This window comes from Diabrotica virgifera, chromosome 10 (assembly GCF_917563875.1).
Source record: "Diabrotica virgifera virgifera chromosome 10, PGI_DIABVI_V3a".
Classification (NCBI taxonomy): Eukaryota; Metazoa; Arthropoda; class Insecta; order Coleoptera; family Chrysomelidae; genus Diabrotica; species Diabrotica virgifera.
This window is the reverse complement of record NC_065452.1, coordinates 150,372,963-150,395,633: the sequence shown is the minus strand read 5'-3', so window position 1 is coordinate 150,395,633 and position 22,671 is coordinate 150,372,963. Positions and strand designations below refer to the sequence as shown.

General features: G+C 33.9%; 1 protein-coding gene across 1 annotated transcript in view; it reads right to left on the bottom strand.

The window, feature by feature from the left end:
• LOC114332482 (atrial natriuretic peptide receptor 1) overlaps positions 1–22,671 on the bottom strand; it is a 660,741-nt gene that overhangs the window by 497,392 nt on the left and 140,678 nt on the right. The window contains exons 9-10 of the mRNA XM_050663631.1: positions 16,230–16,344; positions 13,909–14,395 (exon numbers count right to left, since the gene is read on the bottom strand). Coding sequence (XP_050519588.1) covers positions 13,909–14,395; positions 16,230–16,344 — 602 coding nt within the window. The remainder of the gene's footprint in view (positions 1–13,908; positions 14,396–16,229; positions 16,345–22,671) is intronic.

Genomic DNA, 22,671 nt, shown 5'->3' with positions numbered 1-22,671 from the left:
AACTATGTTATTACTACAGCTGTTTCGGCAAAGTGCCTTTCTCAAGTGATATATTTAACAATGTGTTTGCCTTTTTAAGTCTTTAACTGAAGAGGTTGAGGAGTGGGGAGCTGTTTGTCTCGAGTTGGTCATTCAGAATTATATCTGTATTTTTCAATTTATTAATTTCCATTGATTCTAAAAGTGATAGCTTAAGGCCTTTATTTTGAGTATGTAGAATTTGAAACTCTTCATTGAAAGAATGATTATGATCTAGAAGGTGAAGTGCGTATGTAGAAGTGTCTGTTTTTCTATTGTTGAAAGCCCTTTTGCTTAAGCCCTTATAAAGGCCTTAAGCTATCACTTTTAGAATCAATGGAAATTAATAAATTGAAAAATACAGATATAATTCTGAATGACCAACTCGAGACAAACAGCTCCCCACTCCTCAACCTCTTCAGTTAAAGACTTAAAAAGGCAAACACATTGTTAAATATATCACTTGAGAAAGGCACTTTGCCGAAACAGCTGTAGTAATAACATAGTTGTAATAAATTTTGTGGAAGTATAGAAAAACAAACGTTTTTCATTGTTTTATTGTGAGATAAAATGAACTTCCATCAAGTAACGGTCGAATCCATCAATTTTTTTTTAGATAATTTTGGACATTCTGAACAAAAAAGGTCTCTTGTCAATTTTCTCTAAAATTGATTGTTGTCGAGTTATACGCGATTTAAAACCTGAAAAATGCGAAAATGGCCATATAACTCGACAAAAATCAATTTTAGAGAAAAATCTCAAGATACCTTTTTTGCTCAGAATAACCCAACTTATCTAAAAAATCGTTCGTAATGAAAAAATTATTTTTGTGAATTTGTTTAAAAAATTGTTTAAGGTGATACAGTAGCGATCAACAGGTAGCCAAAACGCGTTCCAAGATTGCGGCTGTAATTTTGAATATTTTTTCAAGATATTTGGCACACGTATCCGTAATATAATAAAGAATGGCGGTACAGAGCCCAATTTGAAAAATATATTAGGTAATATTTGAAAATTATTCTGTAATTAAATACAATATTAAAAAAACGAGCCTGTACCGCCATTAAGAAGAACAAAAAAATACACTTTCTTCAAATAAACTTTTTTATCCGATGCCTAGATTTTGTGTCATTTTGGAACTACTAAAATGTTTTATTTCATTAGTCCAAAACAAAATTTAAATTTTTTAATTCGACAAAATATTTCCACGCACAGGCTGTGGTCTGTATTAATTCGAGAACCAAGAGAGACAGCTCATTAACCGCCTTTCATTTTTTCTTAGAAAATAAACGATCTCTACACAAAGTACTTATAGGATAATACGCCGCCGTTATGAAATGATTGTAGGATGTTAAAATGACGAAGGATGTTTTACCCGGAAATCCGAATTTTATATACTTTTGTTATATTTAATACCCTAATAGCACACGACGTCCTTTGGACGTCCAAAATAGGTCAATTTTTGGTCCTAACGTCCATGGACCATAAACGGACGTCCTTTGGACGTCCGACGCTGGACGTACTTCGGGTGTACTAAATATGTACGTCCTTTGGACGTCCGGCGTTGGACGTCCTTCAGGTGGACTAAATATGTACGTCCTTTGGACGTCCGGCGTTGGACGTCCTTCGGGTGGACTAAATATGTACGTCCTTCGGACGTCCGGTGTTGGACGTCCTTCGGGTGGAATAAATATGAACGTCCTTTGGACGTCCGTACTCGGACGAAATACGGACCTTTTCCAATCGTCCATATTGGACATATTCTACCAATAAGGGGATTAAACAGCAAAATTATTTAATAAAATATTAACTTAATTATGTTAATAAAATAGTTTAAATGGAAAAGATTATAAATCATATTTAATTCAAAACTGTATATGTAGTTTAATATCTAATACATGTTTTTGTTTTTATGTAAAGTGTGAAAATCTGATCGGTAAATTATTCGTTATGTCCACTCTACATCAACAATAAATTGAACAAGAAATTGACTAAGTTATTCAAGGCCAAATTTGACGAGTACAAAATGTATGATTTGTAAAAGAAAATGAAGGAATTTGATGAAATAGAACAATTGGATATGTTTTATTTTGTCAAATTTCTTTATTTTCTGTTTATTCACGGCAAAATTGGAAGTAGAATTGTGTTTTGTATAAGCCAAATTTGACCTTGAATAACTTGTCGTCAATTTCTTGTTCAATTATTGTTGATGTAAAGTGGACTTTATAATGTTTTATTATTCCCGTTACCAAGATGATAGAAGTTTGGTGGTTAATTCTAATAAGCAAAAATATAATTTTTATCAATGTATCCTTACTACAGATGAATATTGAGAGCATCTTTTTGAAGTTGAGCGTACGTGTGCCCAAAATAGGTCCAGTTTTAGTTCTAATGCGGATGGACTATAAATGAACGTCCTTAGGCCGTCCGACGTTGGACGTACTTACGTGTTGAATAAATATGAACGTCCTTTGGACGTCCATTGGACGTCCGTGCTCGGACGTCCGTTGGACATTGACATCGATCCGTGAGCGTCATCTGCAAAGAAGAAAATCACAAGCCAGGACAACCAATCCAAATAGTGAGTGTTTCAAACTTTTGTGTTGTGTTGTCAAAAGTTTATTTAATTATTTATGTTTTTCCTTACATACTTACATATTTTTTCAAGCTTTTTGGTATATTTTTCATATTTTTTACTATATTTCGATAAAAAAATTCTTCGCAGTTTTATCCTAATCAACATCATCATCATTCTATCCAAAAAGGCAAATCGCCAAAATCGCAATTTTATCATAATATGATATGTATATTTGCATTTTACCACATTTTTTCGATGTTTTGAAACATTTTTGTATATCTTTTGTGTATCTATCTATATTTTGCATATCACCCCTCCTCGGGGTGAAACTCACCCCCCAAATTCACATACTAATTTGTAAGTACACATACTTTGTAAGTATGGAATAAAGGTTGCTTAATATTAATCAGTTTATCGAAGTCCGGACTTATTTTGAACGTTTTTCACCCCAGAGAAAGAGTGAAACTCACCCCAGGGCAATAGCACACATTGGCACAATATCACTTTTTTTCTTTGGCATGTTAGCTATGCGTATGCCAAATTTCATGTCAATCCTTTAAAATTTACAGCAAAAACCATCAAAGAATGTAGTAATACTTGTTTTCATGAAGTCGGTGATAGAGTTTGACAAATCTTTATGGTTGTTAAATATCTTTTAATTTGTGTATTCGATTTTTAAAGGTAGGTACTATATACGTCCATTTGGCACAATAAAAAATAACCTTCGACCGGTACATATTGCTTGTATCGATGCTCGGTGCATTGTTCAGTCATAAATTTTACCTGTCCCTATAGCGTCGGCCGTCGGGTCCTATTGTAAATTATTATAATAATAGTCCGTCTCGGTATTTTATTATTTCTGTCATAAGTATCTCTGTGGAAATGCAAATGCTGCTTGTAACATCCCAAAAACCAGCTCTACTATTAATTGTACTCGTATAAATAAGTGTATAATATGTACCTACCTACTTATTTATTGTATTCATTTATAGACCTGGATCCCGCGTAATAAAAAAAGTTGATTAACAGCAAGCTGAAAATTTGTTAATAGCTTCACGGTGTCTAGTCGGACAAACTTTGATGTACGGGAATACTGGAACCGGGGAAGTTTTAATTGTGGAACAGGTTAAAAACTTGGAACATCAGACTACCGAAAACGTTCCATGTATTTTGTCGGACAGAACTTCCAATTGATTTGTTACCATTTCATTAAACTCTTATGCAAAAATCAGACTGCGTACCAGTCTACTTTTATTCTCTTAATATTTTTACTTAAAAAAAGTGTACTACAATCATCTCGCTAAAGTTAATATAACTGTTTTCGAGATAAACCCATTTTAAATCTGCGATATAACATAATTTTTTGCATAATATTGTAGTTAAATCCGAAAAATCAACTTAAAACCATAATAATAATTGTGCCAATTCTCATTTAGGTCATTTATATTTTTGGAGATTTTTATGGTTTATAAGTTATTTTTCGAGTTTAGCGAGACGAATGTAGTATATATTTTTTAAGTAATAATATTAAGAGTAATAATAAAAGTTTTGATTCGAAAAGTATATGTAATGTAGAGTTCCCTCAGCGATGTGATATAATATTATTACAGTATAGCTCCCCGTGCATGACAAGCTTATGGAGGTAGCCCATATAGCCTAGGCTATAATATTATTAAAAAAATCTCTTAGATGGGACAATGGCTTTAGGAAATTCGAGACATCAAAAATGGCCCATTTTTAAGGTGGTGCGTTAATTTCTTGGAGAAATGTAATTATAATTTAATGTAAATAATCTAATATCCAATAATTGTAAATTAATATAAGATGTAATATAAGTTCCTTAAAAAATATATTTTTTATTTCCCACAATACATTCTCCACAGGTATAAATATCGTCTCTAGACGTCCACCGAACGTCCTCCCAGGACGTTAGATGGATGATCGGCAGCAATACATTGGACCAAACTGGGACGTCCTATGAAGGCCCAATTGACGTCCACCGAACGTCCCTTCGGACGTTAGGTGGACCTCCATTGGGCGTTTGGCAACGTGGAATTTGGACCAAAATTGGACGTCCTGTTAAGGTCCAATTTACGTCCAATTAAGGTCCCATTTACGTCCGATTAAGGTCCAATTTACGTCCGATTAAAGTCCAATTTACGTCCGATTAAGGTTCAATTTACGTCCGATTAAGGTCCAATTTACGTCCGATTAAGGTTCAATTTACGTCCGATTAAGGTCCAATTTACGTCCGATTAGGGTCCAATTTACGTCCCCTAGGACGTCCGATTAAGGTCCAATTTACGTCCGATTAAGATCCAATATATGTCCCCTCGGACATTAGATGGACGTCCAATGGACGTTCGGTAGCGCGACATTTGGACCAAAATAGGACGTATAAAGGACGTTCCTCGGACGAAAACGGACGTCCAATGGACGTCCCTAAAGTCCGTGAAGGACGTCCATTGGACGTCCTTGTGCTATTAGGGTAGGTACCTACCTATAATTCTGGTGATTTTTTAAATCCTCTATTGTTAAGAGAATTTACACCTTTAGCCAAAGTTTTACGATTTTCTAACGGAAATTAACAAGTTATTTTAAATACGCACCAATTATCGATGTTGAAAGGAGTTTTTCAAGTTATAAAAATATTTTGTCTGATCAAAGAATATGTTTCCTCGTAAAGAATTTGCAAAAACACATTGTAGTGAATTATAATCGAAGATATATTTATAGTGATATTGTTGTTTTATTTTAAATAGGTAACTATTGGTAGCAGTTTTTGTAAAAACTGTGAATAAATTGCATATATAAAAAATTATTTTATTTGAAAAATAATAAATAAGATTACTAAATAAGACAGAAAATTTGTGGTTTCCCGAAATGCAAATTTTTTGAATTTTTGTGCATATCTTGCGCATATTTCGTAATTTTTTACCGCATATATATGCGAATATTTCATCAAAATTGATCGCATATAAATCCGCTCCCTAGTCATTGTATTCTGTTGGCTGATTCCAATGATTTGAGCCGCCGTACGACACGTTGGGACCAATGGGAGTGAAGATACGTAACTAATACCTATCAAGAGGTTTACTCAAACTTCTTTTCTGTACTTATACCTACCACTCGGTATAAGTACAAAAAAGAAGTTTGTGTAAACCTTTGCACAACTGTGTAAATACTAAAGAAAAATCTAAAATATTAAAAAAAAATAGTGGAATCCGTTAATCTGTTCTCGAAAAAATTAGCTATGAAAATGAGCATAATTTTCTATATCCCTAACTTTTGACGAGCAGTTTAGCTTAAATGGGGAAAAGCGGTAAGCTTAGACCAAACACCAGTAGGAGGCATTCAATTAATTGAGGAAAAAAATTAAATGGATAACAATATTCATTTCAGTTATAGAAAAGGCATTGCCCCGCTAGAATGGTTGAAATCACAAGTAACAATTAATAGTCCTACAAAAAAGACAGGCGCTTGAAAGTGATAAGACCATTGAACAATAAGCCTGCGAACTGCCTTTTAAACACATTCTTAAAAATAATCCATAACACAATTAAAAAAAGGTTTGTTAAGAAATTCTTTTATAGACTTCAGAAATTCAACAACTTCTCCTGATTATGTTTAAAAAACGTACGGAATGCACTAAATGAAAAAAAGAAGAAAAAGATTTATCATACCGTTATACTCTAATATATTCTTACGTTGAATATTTGATGCTTCCCTGTAGAGTATAAAACGGACAGTTGTGTTTTTCCCGTGAGCTGCCTTGTTTAGTCTTCTTTGTCGTTCTATTCGTTAAATCCTATCCTCTCAAGTCACAGCGTCAGAAAGCAGTGGGTATATGCAGTGAACGGGAGGCCTATGTCGAGCAGTGAACGTTGGGGCCCTTTCGCGTTTATCATATGTAGAGAAGTCGCTTGTCAAAAACTGGACGTATGTAATCGTATTCTATTTGTTAAATACTCTCACCTAATATGTCATACCATGTGTGTTAATCCATTTTATTTCTACAATTTTAAAGTGTTATTACATGCCGTCATTTTCATTTGTCTACACCATCTTATTCTGCCAGTTAAATCCCATCATTTCAGACGCTGTACGTCACGATTGAACCAATAGAACCGTAGATACAAGACTAAGGCCCTTTTGACATGATGCTGTAATTGATTTTCATACGTCATTGTATTATATTAGTCAAATCCAGTTATTTTAGGTGCTGTACGCCACGATTGGACCAATAGGAGCGAATATACGTAAATAAGGCCCTTTTGACATATTGCTGTATTTGATTTTTCTGTGTCATTGTATTCTGTTCATTAAACCCTACCATTTGAGCTGCTGTACGTCACAATTGGACCAATAGGACTAGATATACATAACTAGGGCCCTTTTGACTTGTTGCTGTATTTGATTTTTCTGTGTCATTGTATTTTATTTGTCAAGTCCTATTATTTGAGATGCCGTACGTCACGATTGGTCTTATAGGACCGAAGATACGCGACTAAGGCCCTTTTGACATGAGGTTGTATTTGATTTTTCTCTCATTGTATTCTGTTTGTCAAATCCTATCATTTGAGGTGCTATACATCACGATTGGACCAACAGGACCGAAGATACATAACTAAGGCCCTTTTGACATATTGCTTGTTTGATTTTTTGTGTCATTGTCTTCTATGATGTCTAAGGCATATCTCTGATATGCCCTATTTTTAAATTGGACTTCGTAAGTCCTAGGTTTTCACCCACAAGCTTTTATTTGACACCTCATTTGTCATTCTACCCGGTATAATGGCGGAGGAGTTATATTGGCGGTCGTACGGACCGACAGAAAGAGTACCCAGCTCAAATATCTCACCTTTAGTACCATCCTTGGATTATAAGCTTTCATTTGACACCTCATTTATTATTATAGCTGGTATAATGATAGAGGAGTTACATTCGCGGTCGGACGGACCCACCGACAGACCGCCTAGGTCAAATATCTCACCTTTAGTACCATCCTTGTATTACCAGCTTACATTTGACACCTTATTTGTCGTTCTACCTGGTATAATGACGGAGAAGTTATATTCGCGGTCGTACGGACCGACAGAAAGATTGTCAAGGCCAAATATCTCACTTTTAGTACCATCCTTGGATTATAAGCTTTCATTTGACACCTTATTTATCATTCTACTTGGTATAAAGACGCAGAAGTTATAGTCGCGGTCGTACGGACCGGCGGAAAGACAGCTTAGGTCAAATCGCTCACCTGTAGTACCATCATTGGATTATCAGCTTTCATTTGACACCTCATTTGTCATTCTACTTGGTATAAAGACGCAGAAGTTATAGTCGCGGTCGTACGGACCGGCGGAAAGACAGCCTAGGTCAAATCGCTCACCTGTAGTACTATCATTGGATTATCAGCTTTCATTTGACACCTCATTTGTCATTCTACCTGGTATAACGACGGAGGGGTTATATGCGCGGTCGTACGGACCGACGGAAAGACAGCCTGGGTCAAATATCTCACCTTTAGTACCATCCTTGGAATATAAGCTTTCATTTGACACCTCATTTGTCATTCTACCTGGTATAATGAAGGAGAAGTTATATTCGCGGTCGTACGGACCGACAGAAAGATTGCCTAGGCCAAATATCTCACCTTTAGTACCATCCTTGGATTATGAGCTTTCATTTGACACCTCATTTATCATTCTACCTGGTATAATGATTGAGGAGTTATACTCGCGGTCGGAAGGACCGACGGACAGACCATGTAGGTCAAATATCTCACCTTTAGTACCATCCTTGGAATATCAGCCTTCATTTGACACCTCATTTCTCATTCTACATGGTATAATGACGGAGGAGTTATATTCCCGGTCGTACGGACCGTCGGAAAGACAGCCTAGGTCAAATATCTCACCTTTATTACCATCCTTGGAATATAAGCTTTCATTTGACACCTCATTTGTCATTCTACCTGGTATAATGATGGAGGAGTTATATTGGCGGTCGGAGGGACCGGCGCACAGATCGCCTAAGTTAAATATCTCACCTTTAGTACCATCCTTGTATTACAAGCTTTCTTTTGACACCTCATTTGTCATTCTACCTGGTATAATGACGGAGGAGTTATATTCGCGGTCGGAGGGACCGACGGAAAGACAGCCTAGGTCAAATATCTCACCTTTAGTACCATCCTAGGATTATCAGCTTTCATTTGACACCTCATTTGTCATTCTACCTGGTATAATGACGGATAAGTTATATTCGCGGTCGGAGGGACCGAGTCACAGACCGCCTAAGTCAAATATCTCACCTTTAGTACCATCCTTGTATTATAAGCTTTCTTTTGACACCTCATTTGTCATTCTACCTGGTATAATGACGGAGGAGTTATATTTGCGGTCGGAGGGACCGACGGAAAGACAGCCTAGGTCAAATATCTCACCGTTAGTACCATCCTTGGATTATATGCTTTCATTTGACACCTCATTTGTCATTCTACCTGGTATAATGATGGAGGAGTTATATTCGCGGTCGTAAAGACCGACGGACAGACCGCCAAGGTCAAATATCTTACCTTTAGTACCATCCTTGGATTATCAGCTTTCATTTGATACCTCATTTGTCATTCTAGCTGGTATATTGACGGAGGAGTTGTGGTTACAGACAGACGGACAGACGGACGTGGATAATACAAAGTTTTCACATTTTTTCAAAATTGGGTGAAAACAATAAAACATGATGCCAGACTGATTTCTTTATGAAAATAATATATACATTCTCAAATTGTCTATTTTTCGTTGTGAATAATATTGTATTCAACAGTGATGCCAAATTTCTGATGCCAAAATGATTGATAATGAAAGTGGGATATACGTTTTCATGTATATAACGGCAGCGACAAAACGGTAAAACACTGAACTAAATGTATATAATATTTTCACTGTACGATCATTTTGGACTCAAACATTTTATGGAATAAACTTATATAACTTAGTAAGAGGTAAACAAGGAAAGCTGATATATTAAAGTAACATCAAGGAAGCAAATCTCTAACTACCGAGCTGATTAGACTTCTGGTAGCAAGTACAGGAATAAAGTTATTAAGGTAGTGTAAAGTGGCATCGATATACAGATGCCACTTTGCAAGACGATGCCAAATCGATGGTAAATGCATAATGTATCGATGCCAAATTGATAGTAGGATGTATATATATATATATATATATATATATATATATATATATATATATATATATATATATATATATATATATATATATATATATAGGACAAACAGTCCTAATTCAAAAATAAAAATCGACCTGTCTGAGGATTTCTCTTGAAATTTGCCCATTCTCGAGATAATGAATTTATGCAAACTCAAACGTCTTCACTTTTATATTACAGTGTCGCGCCCGCTTAATTAGCAATTAAAAAAACAAAGGGGTTTTCGATATTTTATTGCAAAAAACTCTTTGGGATTCCATCAATCAATGTTTAAAGAATATCTACCTACCTTGGCAACATTGAAATTTTTAGCTAAATGTCCGATTTACGGTTAAAAATGGCCGATTTCGCAATTTTCAAAATTTTTAATCGCTTATATAACAAAAAATATTAACCTAAGAGAAAAGTCACTAAAGACCTTTTCTGTTTGGAATGATTCAAAAAACCTAAAAAAACTTTGTTCGATGCAAAAAAAATCATTTTAGGAAAACCCCTAATCTTTCCCCTCGCCTGGCAAGGTCTTATGCTGTTCAGAATCGCCTGTCACTTTACACATTTCTTCTAAATGACTTACTCAAACACATACTTAAATTTAAACCTTACAGGAGAAAGTTTATTTTACCCCTAAACTATGCACTTTTCTATTCACCTGGTAGATACACGTGCAGGGCTGATGCCTGCCAGGTCATGGTTTTTAGCCTTGGTGTGCCGTGAATTATCACTATACAAATTTCTAGCCTTACAGGAAGACCGTTAGTCGGAGGGTTCACTAGCTCTTAGGCTATAATCTATTTAAAGCATCAGTTAATAAAATAATTATAGCCAGAATGATCGCCAATATTCGAAACGAATAGGCACTAAAGAAGAAGAATATACCAGCAGAGCGACTACAGATTTTCTTGAAGCAGAAGATATCACTCTTCTGCACCCTATAGAGTATTTGAGGGATATGCTTATAATAAAAATTAGAGCTCGCCGGGATAATCCACGAAATACTTCACGGTCAGTACAAGCTTCTCTTGAAAAATGGAGCAACCTACCGCAACAAAATGTTGCCAATTTGATTAGGAGCATGCTCACGTAAATTGAAGCTTGCATAAGGTTCAGGTGTGGTAACACCGACTACTAAAAAAATATAAATAAATAAAAACAACTTAAACATTATTCGTTCTACATTGAAATTGTTCATGTTATTTGCATCAAAACAAATAATAGTTTCAATTTTTGAGGTTATACTTCTTTACCGGCGATATGAGGGTGAATTTTTAAAAGACTTCTACAGAAGATATTCCACTATCCACGTCAGTTCATCTAACAGGGAAGTCAACGAATGTAGTAACCGATTGGTACAAAATATGTGTCGAGAAATTTGTACAGCCATCGGATCGAGAAATGACCCGATGATAGGAATAAACGAGAGGCTCATTCAAATTGATAAGGTGAGAGTTGCTAGTGCCCAAAAATATAACAGAGGACGCACGCTGGAAGAGATGGTGCTTCAAAATCGGAGGACAACGATGTTGAAGTGGAAAACCAACGGAAATCACGGAGCACGGATCGCTGGTCTTTGAAAGTTCGGGTTGAAAAATGAGGCATCCTGCCGCTATTTTTTCGTCGAGCAAAGAGACTTTAATCCCTATTATCCAAAAGGAAATTGAAGAAGATTCCTTCATCTGTTCTGATGAATGCCTTGCTTATTCAAATCTAAATCGACTGGGATTCGAACATCAGACGGTGAACCACTAAAGGCACTACAGATCCTGCATCAGGAGCGTACAAGGGATCGAGTGGTCGTGGTTGCAGTGCCGGATTAACCATTACGCAAAATAGGTAGTTGCCTAGGGGCCTCGGCTCCAAAGGGGGCCTTGAAGGACCCAACACGAAAATATAATAATTAAAATTAGATCAAATCTATAAATTATATTATTTTGAAAAATTCAAATATCACAAAATATTATAAAAGTGATGGTGGACGTATGAAATTACATTACAATGCATACTTTTGTTCACATAGAAAGTCTATGTTCTGAGAATAAGTCGCTAATGAGTGCCGTTGGATTTCTTTAGAAATTCAATTTAATCAAGAACGACGGCGGGTGTAATTTCCTCACCAAAATAATCTTTTACCTGCGTTTATAAGGGTATGTCTTAATCCCACAGGTATTTTCCCCACCAAGACCAAAATGGTTATTTCAGTTATTTCAGATAGATTTTACTAAAAGGCATTCAATTGAATTATTTATCTACTATTAAATTACAGTAGGTACCTATAATTATCATAATTAATTAATTAATTATAGTATTTTATTTTTAGTCACAATCACAATTGGAATTTTGACAAAAATGGCATGTTTAATTGAAAGTGATCGCGGTAAACCTTACGCGGTATTGGTATTTGAAAATTTTATTGAAGTTATACTTCTTTACCGGCGATATGAGGGTGGATTTTTATATGTTAAAACCTATGATCCCGGCGCATGCGCATTATAACTTTGTTCTGATTGGATGTTCAAATGACATGTCAAAAATTATTCAATATGGCGGCTGTGGTACAGCTGTAGTTTGATTATTTATGGTTGTTGCGTTTTAAAATTTGTGTGAAAAGAAACAACAAACAAAAGTTAGTTAATAGTTATACTGCCTTTTTAAATAGTTTTCATATACCTATATTTTTGGACTTTTGGACTATTTTGAACAAGGAAAACTCATTCTAATTTGGTAAGTAGTTTTTATTATAATCATATTGTAATTATACATTTGGATTAGGTTGAAATACAGTAGAGCGTCGATTATCCGAACTAATTGGGGGACATAGGTGTTCGGAAAACCAATTTGTTCGGATAATCGAACTACAATATATTGATACATATTTATAGTCATACATATTTATCCACAACTGAATAAAAGCCATATTTATATACCTACATATTTATTTATATCTTGATAATGACAACTAGCAACTAAACAAAAAAGTGCAGTCTTTGCAACAACATATTTATTTTTGGATACAATATTGAAGAAAATTGAAGATATTTTAAGCGTCAATTACTAACGCTTGCTCGGTATTCGAGTGCGGGACGCGGGAGTCGATAGTTCGAATAAGCGGTCGTTCGGTTGATCGACGTTCGGATAATCGACGCTCTACTGTACATTTATTTTCTCAAGAATGGGGATTTTAGAGAGAAATCCCAAATTAGGTCCGATTTTTATTTTTAAATTATGATTTTTTGGCGTAGATTTATTTATCTAGTAGGTATGTAATGCTTTGATTTACATACTTAATTTGATTACCAACAAAAGTTCTACCAATCTTCATCTAATATATTGTTTTCTTACTGTTTTGTTATATTTTAATATTTTCTTCCACAAAATTTAAACTACATAATTTAATTATATTCAAAACAACTGTCGAACAGTAAAACGTTCAGTTACCCTATTTTTCCACATGACAAATAATGTGGAGTTCGACGAGTGAGTCTAGGCTTCGATTACGAATCAAAGCGTCCCGAAATTCACTGGTTCGATTCCCGATGCAAGTTTTTATTTTTTTATGCATTTTATGATTGTAAGTATATTTGTTATATAATTTTTTTTTTTCAGAAAATGCGTATTTAAATTTTTTGCCAACAATTATTATCGTTCAGAAATCATTTTTTCTTTGTGGCATTTTTCAATGGTGTTTGTGTGCGTTTTATTCTTTTATTTTTTTTTAATTTTTGGTATTGTCTTAAAAATCACATAATTTGTAGTAGAAGTATAACTTCTTACGTGCGTACAAAGTACACACACATTCCTTTTTATTTCAAGAGCTTATTGTTTGCTTTAATATGTGTGTATTGGAGAATAAATTGCCTTAAAACAATAAATATTATTTGACTTCGTATGTTGGTTTTTTTAAATTCGCTTGAATTAATAAGAAATATCAGATGATTCCATAGTTTGGTTGTGTGTATATTTCCAACGAACAAAATAATTTCTGATCTGGACATCGAACCGTCAAATATTCCGTATTTTAATTAAATGTGTGGTTTATTCCCATTAAATAGGACAGTTAAAATTAAAATAGTTAGAATTAAACTTACTTTGCCAGAAAGAATGGTTAGTCTTGTCAATAACATCTTCATTGGCGTATTCCCTGAGAAAGCACAAACCAAAATCAGCAATTTTCAGTACAAATCTGCTGTCTACTAAGCAATTGGTAGACTTCAAGGAACCATGGTATTTAATAGGACTTCGATGTAGATAGTGCATACCCCTCACCAAGTCCATTATTAACGAGATTCTAAATGTCCAGTCCAGCTGAACTTCTTCATTTTCTAAAATGTCCTGCAAACTTCCTCTTGCACAATATTCATTCAGTATAAAATTTGGTATGTCCAAACATGCACCGAAAAACTTCACTAAGTTATCGTGGGATAAGTCCTTCATCACTTTCAGTTCGTACAGGTGAGTATGGATAAGTTCGATTTTTTCTGCCCGTAAGTTTTTGACAGCTACACGACTACCTTTATACAGCGCAACATTAGTGAAGATTTGTTTATCGCCAGGCAAGCTAAGTCCATCGTATTCCTGAAAAAAAATTTAGAATAGGTAATTTTTAATAAACTAACATAACGTTTGATAAAGTAAAACATGATCGACTCATGGAAATTCTAAAAACTAAAAACCTAGATCAAAGAGATTTAAAACTAATAGCACACCTCTATTACAATCAGCGAGCAATAGTAAGAATTGAAAAAGAAACATCTGAAGAAATGGAAATAAAGAGAGGAATCAGGCCAGGCTGCATACTACCACCTCTATTATTTAACGCTTATTCTGAAGAGGTAATGCGAGAAACTCTGGAAGATGAAACAGTCGGCATAAGAGTAAATGAAGTCTTAGTTAACAACATCAGATATGCAGATGATACAGTAATAATAGCCGATAGTTTACAAGACCTGCAAAGACTCATGAGTAAAATAGTAAGGTGTAGTAGGGAGTACGGACTCTCTCTCAATATCAAAAAGACGAAGTTTATGAAAATTAGTGAAAACAACCATAATACTAACGAAATCTAGATAGTAGAGGGCCAGCAGATCGAAAGAGTAAAAAAGTACACTTGCCTAGTAACACTTATAACAGAAAACAATGACTACACTGCAGAAATCAAAGTCAGAATCGAAAAAGCACGTTCTAATTTTATGAAAATGAAAAAGGTCATATGTAGCAAATATTTAACATTAGCTCTGAAAGTACGCCTAACAAAATGTTACGTATACAGTGTACTATACTATGGAGTGGAATCATGGACGTTAAATGTAGAGACAATGAGACGACATAACGCCTTTGAAATGTGGACCTATAGAAGAATTATGAGGGTTTCCTGGGTAGATAGAATTACGAACAATGAATTACTGAGAAGAATAGGTAAAGAGAAGGAAGTTGAACTTACAATTAAAGAAAGAAAACTACAGTATCTCGGACATGTGATGCGGGGCGAGAAGTATGGCATCCTGCGACTTACAATGCAAAGAAAGATAGATGGCAGAAGAAGCATCGGCAAAAGACGAATTTCATGGCTGAAGGACCTGAGAGAATGGTTTGGATGCAGCTCAAAACAACTATTTAGAGCTAGTGCCTCAAAAATTAAAATAGCTATGATGATTGCCAACGTCCGTAGCGGAGTTGGCACCTGAAGAAGAACAATAAACTAACGTATATAAATAATAAATAAATTAAATAATATGTGCGAATATATATGTAAAATCCGAAATTTTTCGAACTGGAAATCGGAAGGTCAAAATAAACTTATTTTAAAGTAAAATTGGGGCTTATTCCCAATAAAAATAGTAAAAGAAAGAGAAAAGAGAAAAGTCCGAGATACAAAATTTACCATTAAAATAAATATTAAAATAGTAAATAATTATTTAAATCTGAAACTTTTCTTATTGGAACTCCTTTCTGGTAACATCCTTAATCTCTGACTTTTACAATTTATAAGACAAGAGACGACGAATAAAGAAAGCGAAAAGGACTCTACAATATGCAGTCACATTCCGCTTTCATTCGTCTAGGAAGAAAGGTCCGAAAGAAAGTTCAAAGTACTCAAAATCTGAGTAAAGATAAAAGTGAAAAGATAGTTTATTTCCTTTCGACTCAGAGGCGATACACAGTCTCCAGACAGCTGTTTCTGTCTTACAGCGTCCTCAGTGGAGCTGCGTGCACATCTCTGAATCAAAACGAAACCAAACTGTATATTTAAGTGAAATTTCAAAAATAAATTAAAATACACTATTAGGACGCTGCAGCGACGTCTCTTAAAGAAAAGAGAAAAGTCCCAGATACAAAATTCGCCATTAATATAAAAATTAAAAAATTAAATTATATTATATTCTTTGAGTTATGATGGAATTATACTTACCCTATAAGAACTGGACGAAAGGATACTAGCGCGAGGTTTATTGTGTGTGGTTACAACATCACGAGGATGCACTTTCCATATCTTTGCTTCTATTTCTCTCCTTAATTTAATTTGCCTGGAAATTATCAAATGCATTTAAGAATTTTATAACGTACACTGCGAGGCATAAGTTAGGGATATAGAAAAATTATGTTCATTTTCAAAGTTGATTTTTTCGTGAACGGATTAACGGATTCCGCCAATTTTTTTTATTATTTTAGATTTTTCTATAGTATTTACGCAGTTGTGCCAAGTTTTACTCAAACTTCTCTTCTGTACTTATACCGGATGCGTGGAAGAAAAGAAGTGTTTTTCTTATGTTAAGTTTGAGACAACCTGTAGGGAGAACGAGGTACAAATATGAGTATACGTCGGAATCATATTGTAGTCTTATGGTTTGTGAACATTTTGGCTTTTGAATGTCCGTGATATCTTTAGAAACAAAGAAAATAGGCGGTTTTACTCTTTAACATGTGTTTTAACTGAAACAAAACTAAATTAACAATAAAAAATAACAGTTATGTATATACACCGTTCTTAGGAGTCAACGCCCTTGGTTAGGGATCTATGGAGGAGTATCACCAAGACGCAAGCCCTTATCCCTTGTCGTACCACTCCTCCATAGGTCGATCAGACGCCAGTTTATTCCAGACCAAGTCGTAGATTCTATTGAATTTTATACTACGACGACGTTGGCCTTTTATTAATTTCAAATGACCTGGCTGAGGCTCTAACCTTGATCGCAAATCCACTGAACTTGTCGATCGGCTGCGCCTCAGCCAACTGGGCCGTCTAGACCAACAAAAATAACAGTTAACAAAGCTTTAAAAACAGAAAGGCACATACCGTAAACAGTTCTTCTCGATACCTATAAGATTTGTGTGTCGACCAGGTAAGCGCTATGCATAGCGCAAATAAGAGAGACGAGATTGTTTAATGTAGGCTATATGATGTTTTGGGGTGGAATTTCCTTGACAGTAAGTACGGATTTGGTGTCTATGTGGAGGCTCTTTAAATAGGGAACTTGCATAAATTTTTAAATATTAAAATGATATTAAAAAACATAAGGTAAAATGATCTTAAAACGCTTGCATGCGAGAAAAACAAATATTTTTAACCCGTACGCTAATTACGACGCTTTGAAAATGCTATAAAATTCAAATACCTTAGGAGGCTCTTGAACGTCCTTCTATTGGTCCGACGTCACGGGCCACGGTCAACGGGGCTATCTGTCGGAAACAACGCGATTAGGGTAGGTATCACGGGTATATTACATTTTAATCGTCTTTAATGGAAAATTCCTAGGTATTATGTTCATCTTATATATTGTAATAATTAGTTCCCCAATCAGCTTAGTTTTAAACTGAAATTGATAAAGTTGAGTGCTACTTTGTAAAGAGTTTAAAACGCATAATATGACGGACGAGGGTAAGTCTGACAACTTACCTACCGTTGATGTTTTCATGGTGGCAACTTTTATAAAAAGTAGTGAAAGCTATTCTATTGGATAAATGCGAGGTGTCAAGGCAAATAAGTAAGAGTTATTAATAAGCATGTTTAAACCGTTTATAACAATAGTTTGGTACCATTATATTATAGTATACGGTTTACCCCGTGGATTTGATCTACCTACCTCTAATCGAAGGATTTCGTATATCCTGGAAAAGATTACGGTGTAATTTGCATTATAATAAAGATTATATTTTATTGTAATGTTTATTAGTACCTACTGGAGCTTTTCATTATTGTGTTCAAAGCCTTCTGAGAAAATATTATGGTGATTAGCAGACGTATCGATAGAACGTGTACATAGCCAACAAAATCCTTCTTTACAAAGTTAATAATACGCATAAATAAGAAGAATCATTATTTTAATTTTACAAGTTAATATCTTTATCATCTCAGCTTATACTTACACCGCATCCCTCGGTAGACCGCAAGCTAGTAGAAACCCGACTGTAGACTGCATACTATAGTAGCACCAATACTTTTTAGTTACTCTCACTTTTATTACTAAAAGTTTCGTTTATTTTTAAGTTACATGTTTCTTCTTTGTTCTTCAACACAAGAAACGACAAAAGTAATTTCATAAAAAAGAACTTTTTGATACATGTCAACAGAGATAAAATGTTAATATTTTGCCTGTCACAGAAACAATCATTTTTGCCACAGAGTAAAACAAGATATTTCAACTATATTATTTATCTATGGGCAAACTGCATTAAATGCAATAGCCCACTGAACGGGCAAACGATACGAGTGGCCTATGACGTCAGACCCCAGCTCTCGCTTTTGAAGTTGTTTGAAACGGAAATTTTAGGCGCGGAACTTTGATCAGATGTTGTACGTACACTATTCATTGTTAAGACGTAATATTTTGAATATAACATTTTAAAACATAAATTAACAATTTTATGCAAAAAAATTTTTTAGTGTAAGTTCCCTATTGCTAGAGGTACATTACACAGATTTTTTTCTTTGGACACCCCGTTTCTTTCGCACTATATTTAGGAAATAATTTCACCTTAGTGGTATGATAACACCTCACTTATCGCATGTCATCAGTTAAAACACATATTAAAGAATAAAACCATTTGTTTCTTTGTTGTTAAAGATATCTTGTTACAGATATCTTGTTAAAGATGAAAAATTAAAAAAGTTAAATGTTCAGAAGATTTGAGACTATAATTCGTTGCAAGATATTTCAGACTTAATCTTAATTTGAATTTAATTTTAATTTTGATTTCATTTAATTTAATAAAATTGAACCTAATGTAACGAAAGACTAAGTTTGACTATTCGTTACAGCATTAAGGGAGTACAGTCATTTTGTGCTTGATATCGGCCCAGTCTCTTAATCTGGAGAATTCCATCTGAATTATCTTGCAACGGATAGTACAACATAATATCGATGGATACCCGCCTTTGTACCTTTTCCTCCCTACAGGATGTCTCAAACTTTTGTTTTGGTTAAGACACATCGCACACCTAGTTCAATTGTGCCACAACTGCAAAAAATTCGAATTTTGGGTTAAGGCTGTAAAATATTGCCTATATAATGGCCCATCTAATGCAATACAGCCTGAACTAAAATATTGTTTTGGATAAGTATAAAGTAAGTTACTTCGGTATTTCACTGTAAGGTTTTTGGAGGTTTTGAAAATGCAATATGGCCATAACTGGGAGATGTGGCGATAATATACACTGCCACAATACAACCGATGTAATTCAATACGTTCAATACAGCCACAACTGCAAAAATCAAGAGAGATGTGGCGATAATATCACTGCCACAATACAACCGGTATAATTCAATACGGCCACAACTGCAAAAATCAATTGATTTTTTCATTATATTGCCGCCGTATCTCCTAAGTATTGTTTTATAAATGACTTTCTTCACAATGCAATATCGCCATAACTATCAAAACAATAATAACGTTTTATTTTTAATAAATTGTAATAAGATCCAGCCAATAAGTGTATAATTTACTACCTAAATTGTAATTTTGAAGCCAGTCACTCTCAAAATAAATTATTTACAGGGCAAAACGCGTTTACTGCAGAACGTTTTGCTCATTTCTCGAGAATATTGTGTTTTGCACTTGTGGCACTATTAAACTAGGTGTGCGACATGTTAAACTGCAAAAGCGTATATTTTCTTCGTTTCTAAAGATATCACGGACATTCAAAAGCCAAAATGTTCAGAAAATATAAAAATACAATATGATTCCGACGTATACTCACATTTGTACCTCGTTCTCCCTACAGGGTGTCTGAAACTTAACATAAGAGAAACACTTCTTTTCTTCCACATTCCACCCCGTATAAGTACAAAAGAGAAGTTTGAGTAAACCTTTGCACAACTGCGCAAATACTAAAGAAAAATCTATAATAATAAAAGAAAATAGCTGAATCCGTTAATCTGTTCCCAAAAAAAACAACTTTGAAAATGAGCATAATTTTTCTATATCCTTAACTTATGCCTCGCAGTACATGCCCCTAAAGTTTTCGGAAAATTTTAGATTTAAAAGTATTATTGGTAGGAAGCATTGGATCAAGTTGCCATTGGAAACCAAAGTTAGCAAACAACTGAAACGATATAAACAATGTCAGTTTTGGCAAATACGGTTCGTTAAGATGTCGATCAAGCTTAATATTCATCAAAGTATTTATCGTTTAATTGGACATGTACCAAAACGCGATATTGTAAGAATTTTAGTGCTCAACATTTTCTGTGTTATCGATTTACCAGAAAATTAAAGTGTGCGAAAATGGTATACCATGCCTTAATTTGCCCAAAAGTGGAAGACCAAGAGTTTTAACTCCTGCTCAGGAACAAAGATTAATTCAGAGTATGGAGAACCAACTAGGAAAGTCTTTGCGAAATGTTGGCCGAAGATATGTTTCACGAATGACAGTAAAACAATTTCTAGAAATAATTCAAAATGATATAAAATAAAAAAATCTGGCAGGATGTAGAGTAACATTTTTGGATGGTGTTTTATGTGCTATTAGATTGAAAACTTTATGTTTATATAGGGTGAGGCAGATAACTGGCCTATTAGAAATATCTCGAGAACTAAAGGCAACATAATTATGAAAATTGGAATACAGGGGTTTTGAAGGAAAATCTATTAAATGAAAATATTTTCATCTCTTTGCAACTTCCGGTTATACCGGAAGTTGCTTATAACTTCGTTTTTTTAAATGGGACACCCTGTATATTTTTACATTTTTGGATTCTCCTCAATATCTTCTTTCTTAAAATATGAGATTTTGTAATATTATACAGGGTATTTTAAAAGATATTTACGTTTTTTTATTAATTTCGTAGCAACATTCACACCCTGTAGAATTGTAATAGTTTGACACTAAAAACTCTGCTTGCGTTCAAGTGATTTTAATATAGTCTATTATTGTTAAGAATCATTAGTATAGCTAATTTTGAAATTTTAGTATACAGGGTTGGTCGAAACTCGGAATGAATATTTTCTGAGTTTTCTTAAATGGAACACCCTGTATTTTAGTATTGTAATGAAATGATATTTCATAGTACTTTTATTTTATAAGTATTCCCTATACCTAACTGCTTTAATTTGTGAGTTATTGGTGATTCAAGCTAAACATAAATTGCAACAAAAAATACGTAAAATTTTATTAGGTTGGCCGTGAAAATATTCAATTATAAATAATTTTTCAGAAATAAATACATATTAATCCAGACTGATTCTTAAAATTACCAATAATGGTTTAGCTATCAAAATACCTACGTAGTTAAGATTGTTGGTGTGATTAACAATTAAGCACAAATTAAAGCAGTTAGGTATAGGGAATGCTTAAGAAATAAAAAATTACCATAAAATATCATTTCATTACAATACTAAAATACAGGGTGTTCCATTTAAGAAAACTCAGAAAATACTCATTCCGAGTTTCAACCAACCATGTACACTAAAATTGAAAATATAGCTATGCTAATGATTCTTAACAATAGTAGACTATATTAAAAATCATTTGAACGTAAGTAGAATTTTAGTTGTCAAACTACTACAATTCTACAGGGTGTGAATATTGCTACGAAATTAATAAAAAAACGTAATTATCTTTTAAAATACCCTATATAACATTATAAAACCTCATATTTTAAGAAAGAAGACATCGAAGAGAATCCAAAAATGTAAAAATATATAGGGTGTCCCATTTAAAAAAAACGAAGTTATAAGCAACTTCCGATATAACCGGAAGTCGCAAAGAGATGAAAATATTTTTATTTAATAGATCATCCTTCAAAACCCCTGTATTCCAAATTTCATGATTCTGTTGCCTTTAGTTCTCGAGATATTTCTAATAGGCCAGTTATCTGCCTCACCCTGTTTATATATATATATATATATATATATATATATATATATATATATATATATATATATATATATATATATATATATATATATGTAAGCTTTGTGAATGTTTGGTATTACATTAGGTACGGAACGCAGCCAGCAGCTTGTTTCCAAGTGACGCACTTATTCAATGAATTTGCTATTTGTCACTCTGTTTTAGTTTAGCTATTGTCAGATAGATAAAATAATTTGTTAGATTTTTGGAAGCATAAACTTTTAATTGTTGATTCTCTATTTTTAGGTTTGTATAATTTGTTAGCATATAATTTCGTAATTAATAATAAACTCTATTTATAGACAATCAACTTTTGTTTTGATGCACCAAGGAACATTATATATATTTTTTTACTTATTCGATCTGCTGGTCGCCTACCATTAATATTTCGTTTGTATTGTTGTTCTTGCCAATGTTCATAAATTTGGTTTTTTTTATGTTACTAGAGAGTCCGTATTTTCCACTATATCTTAATATTTTGTTCATTATTCTTCCACGTTGT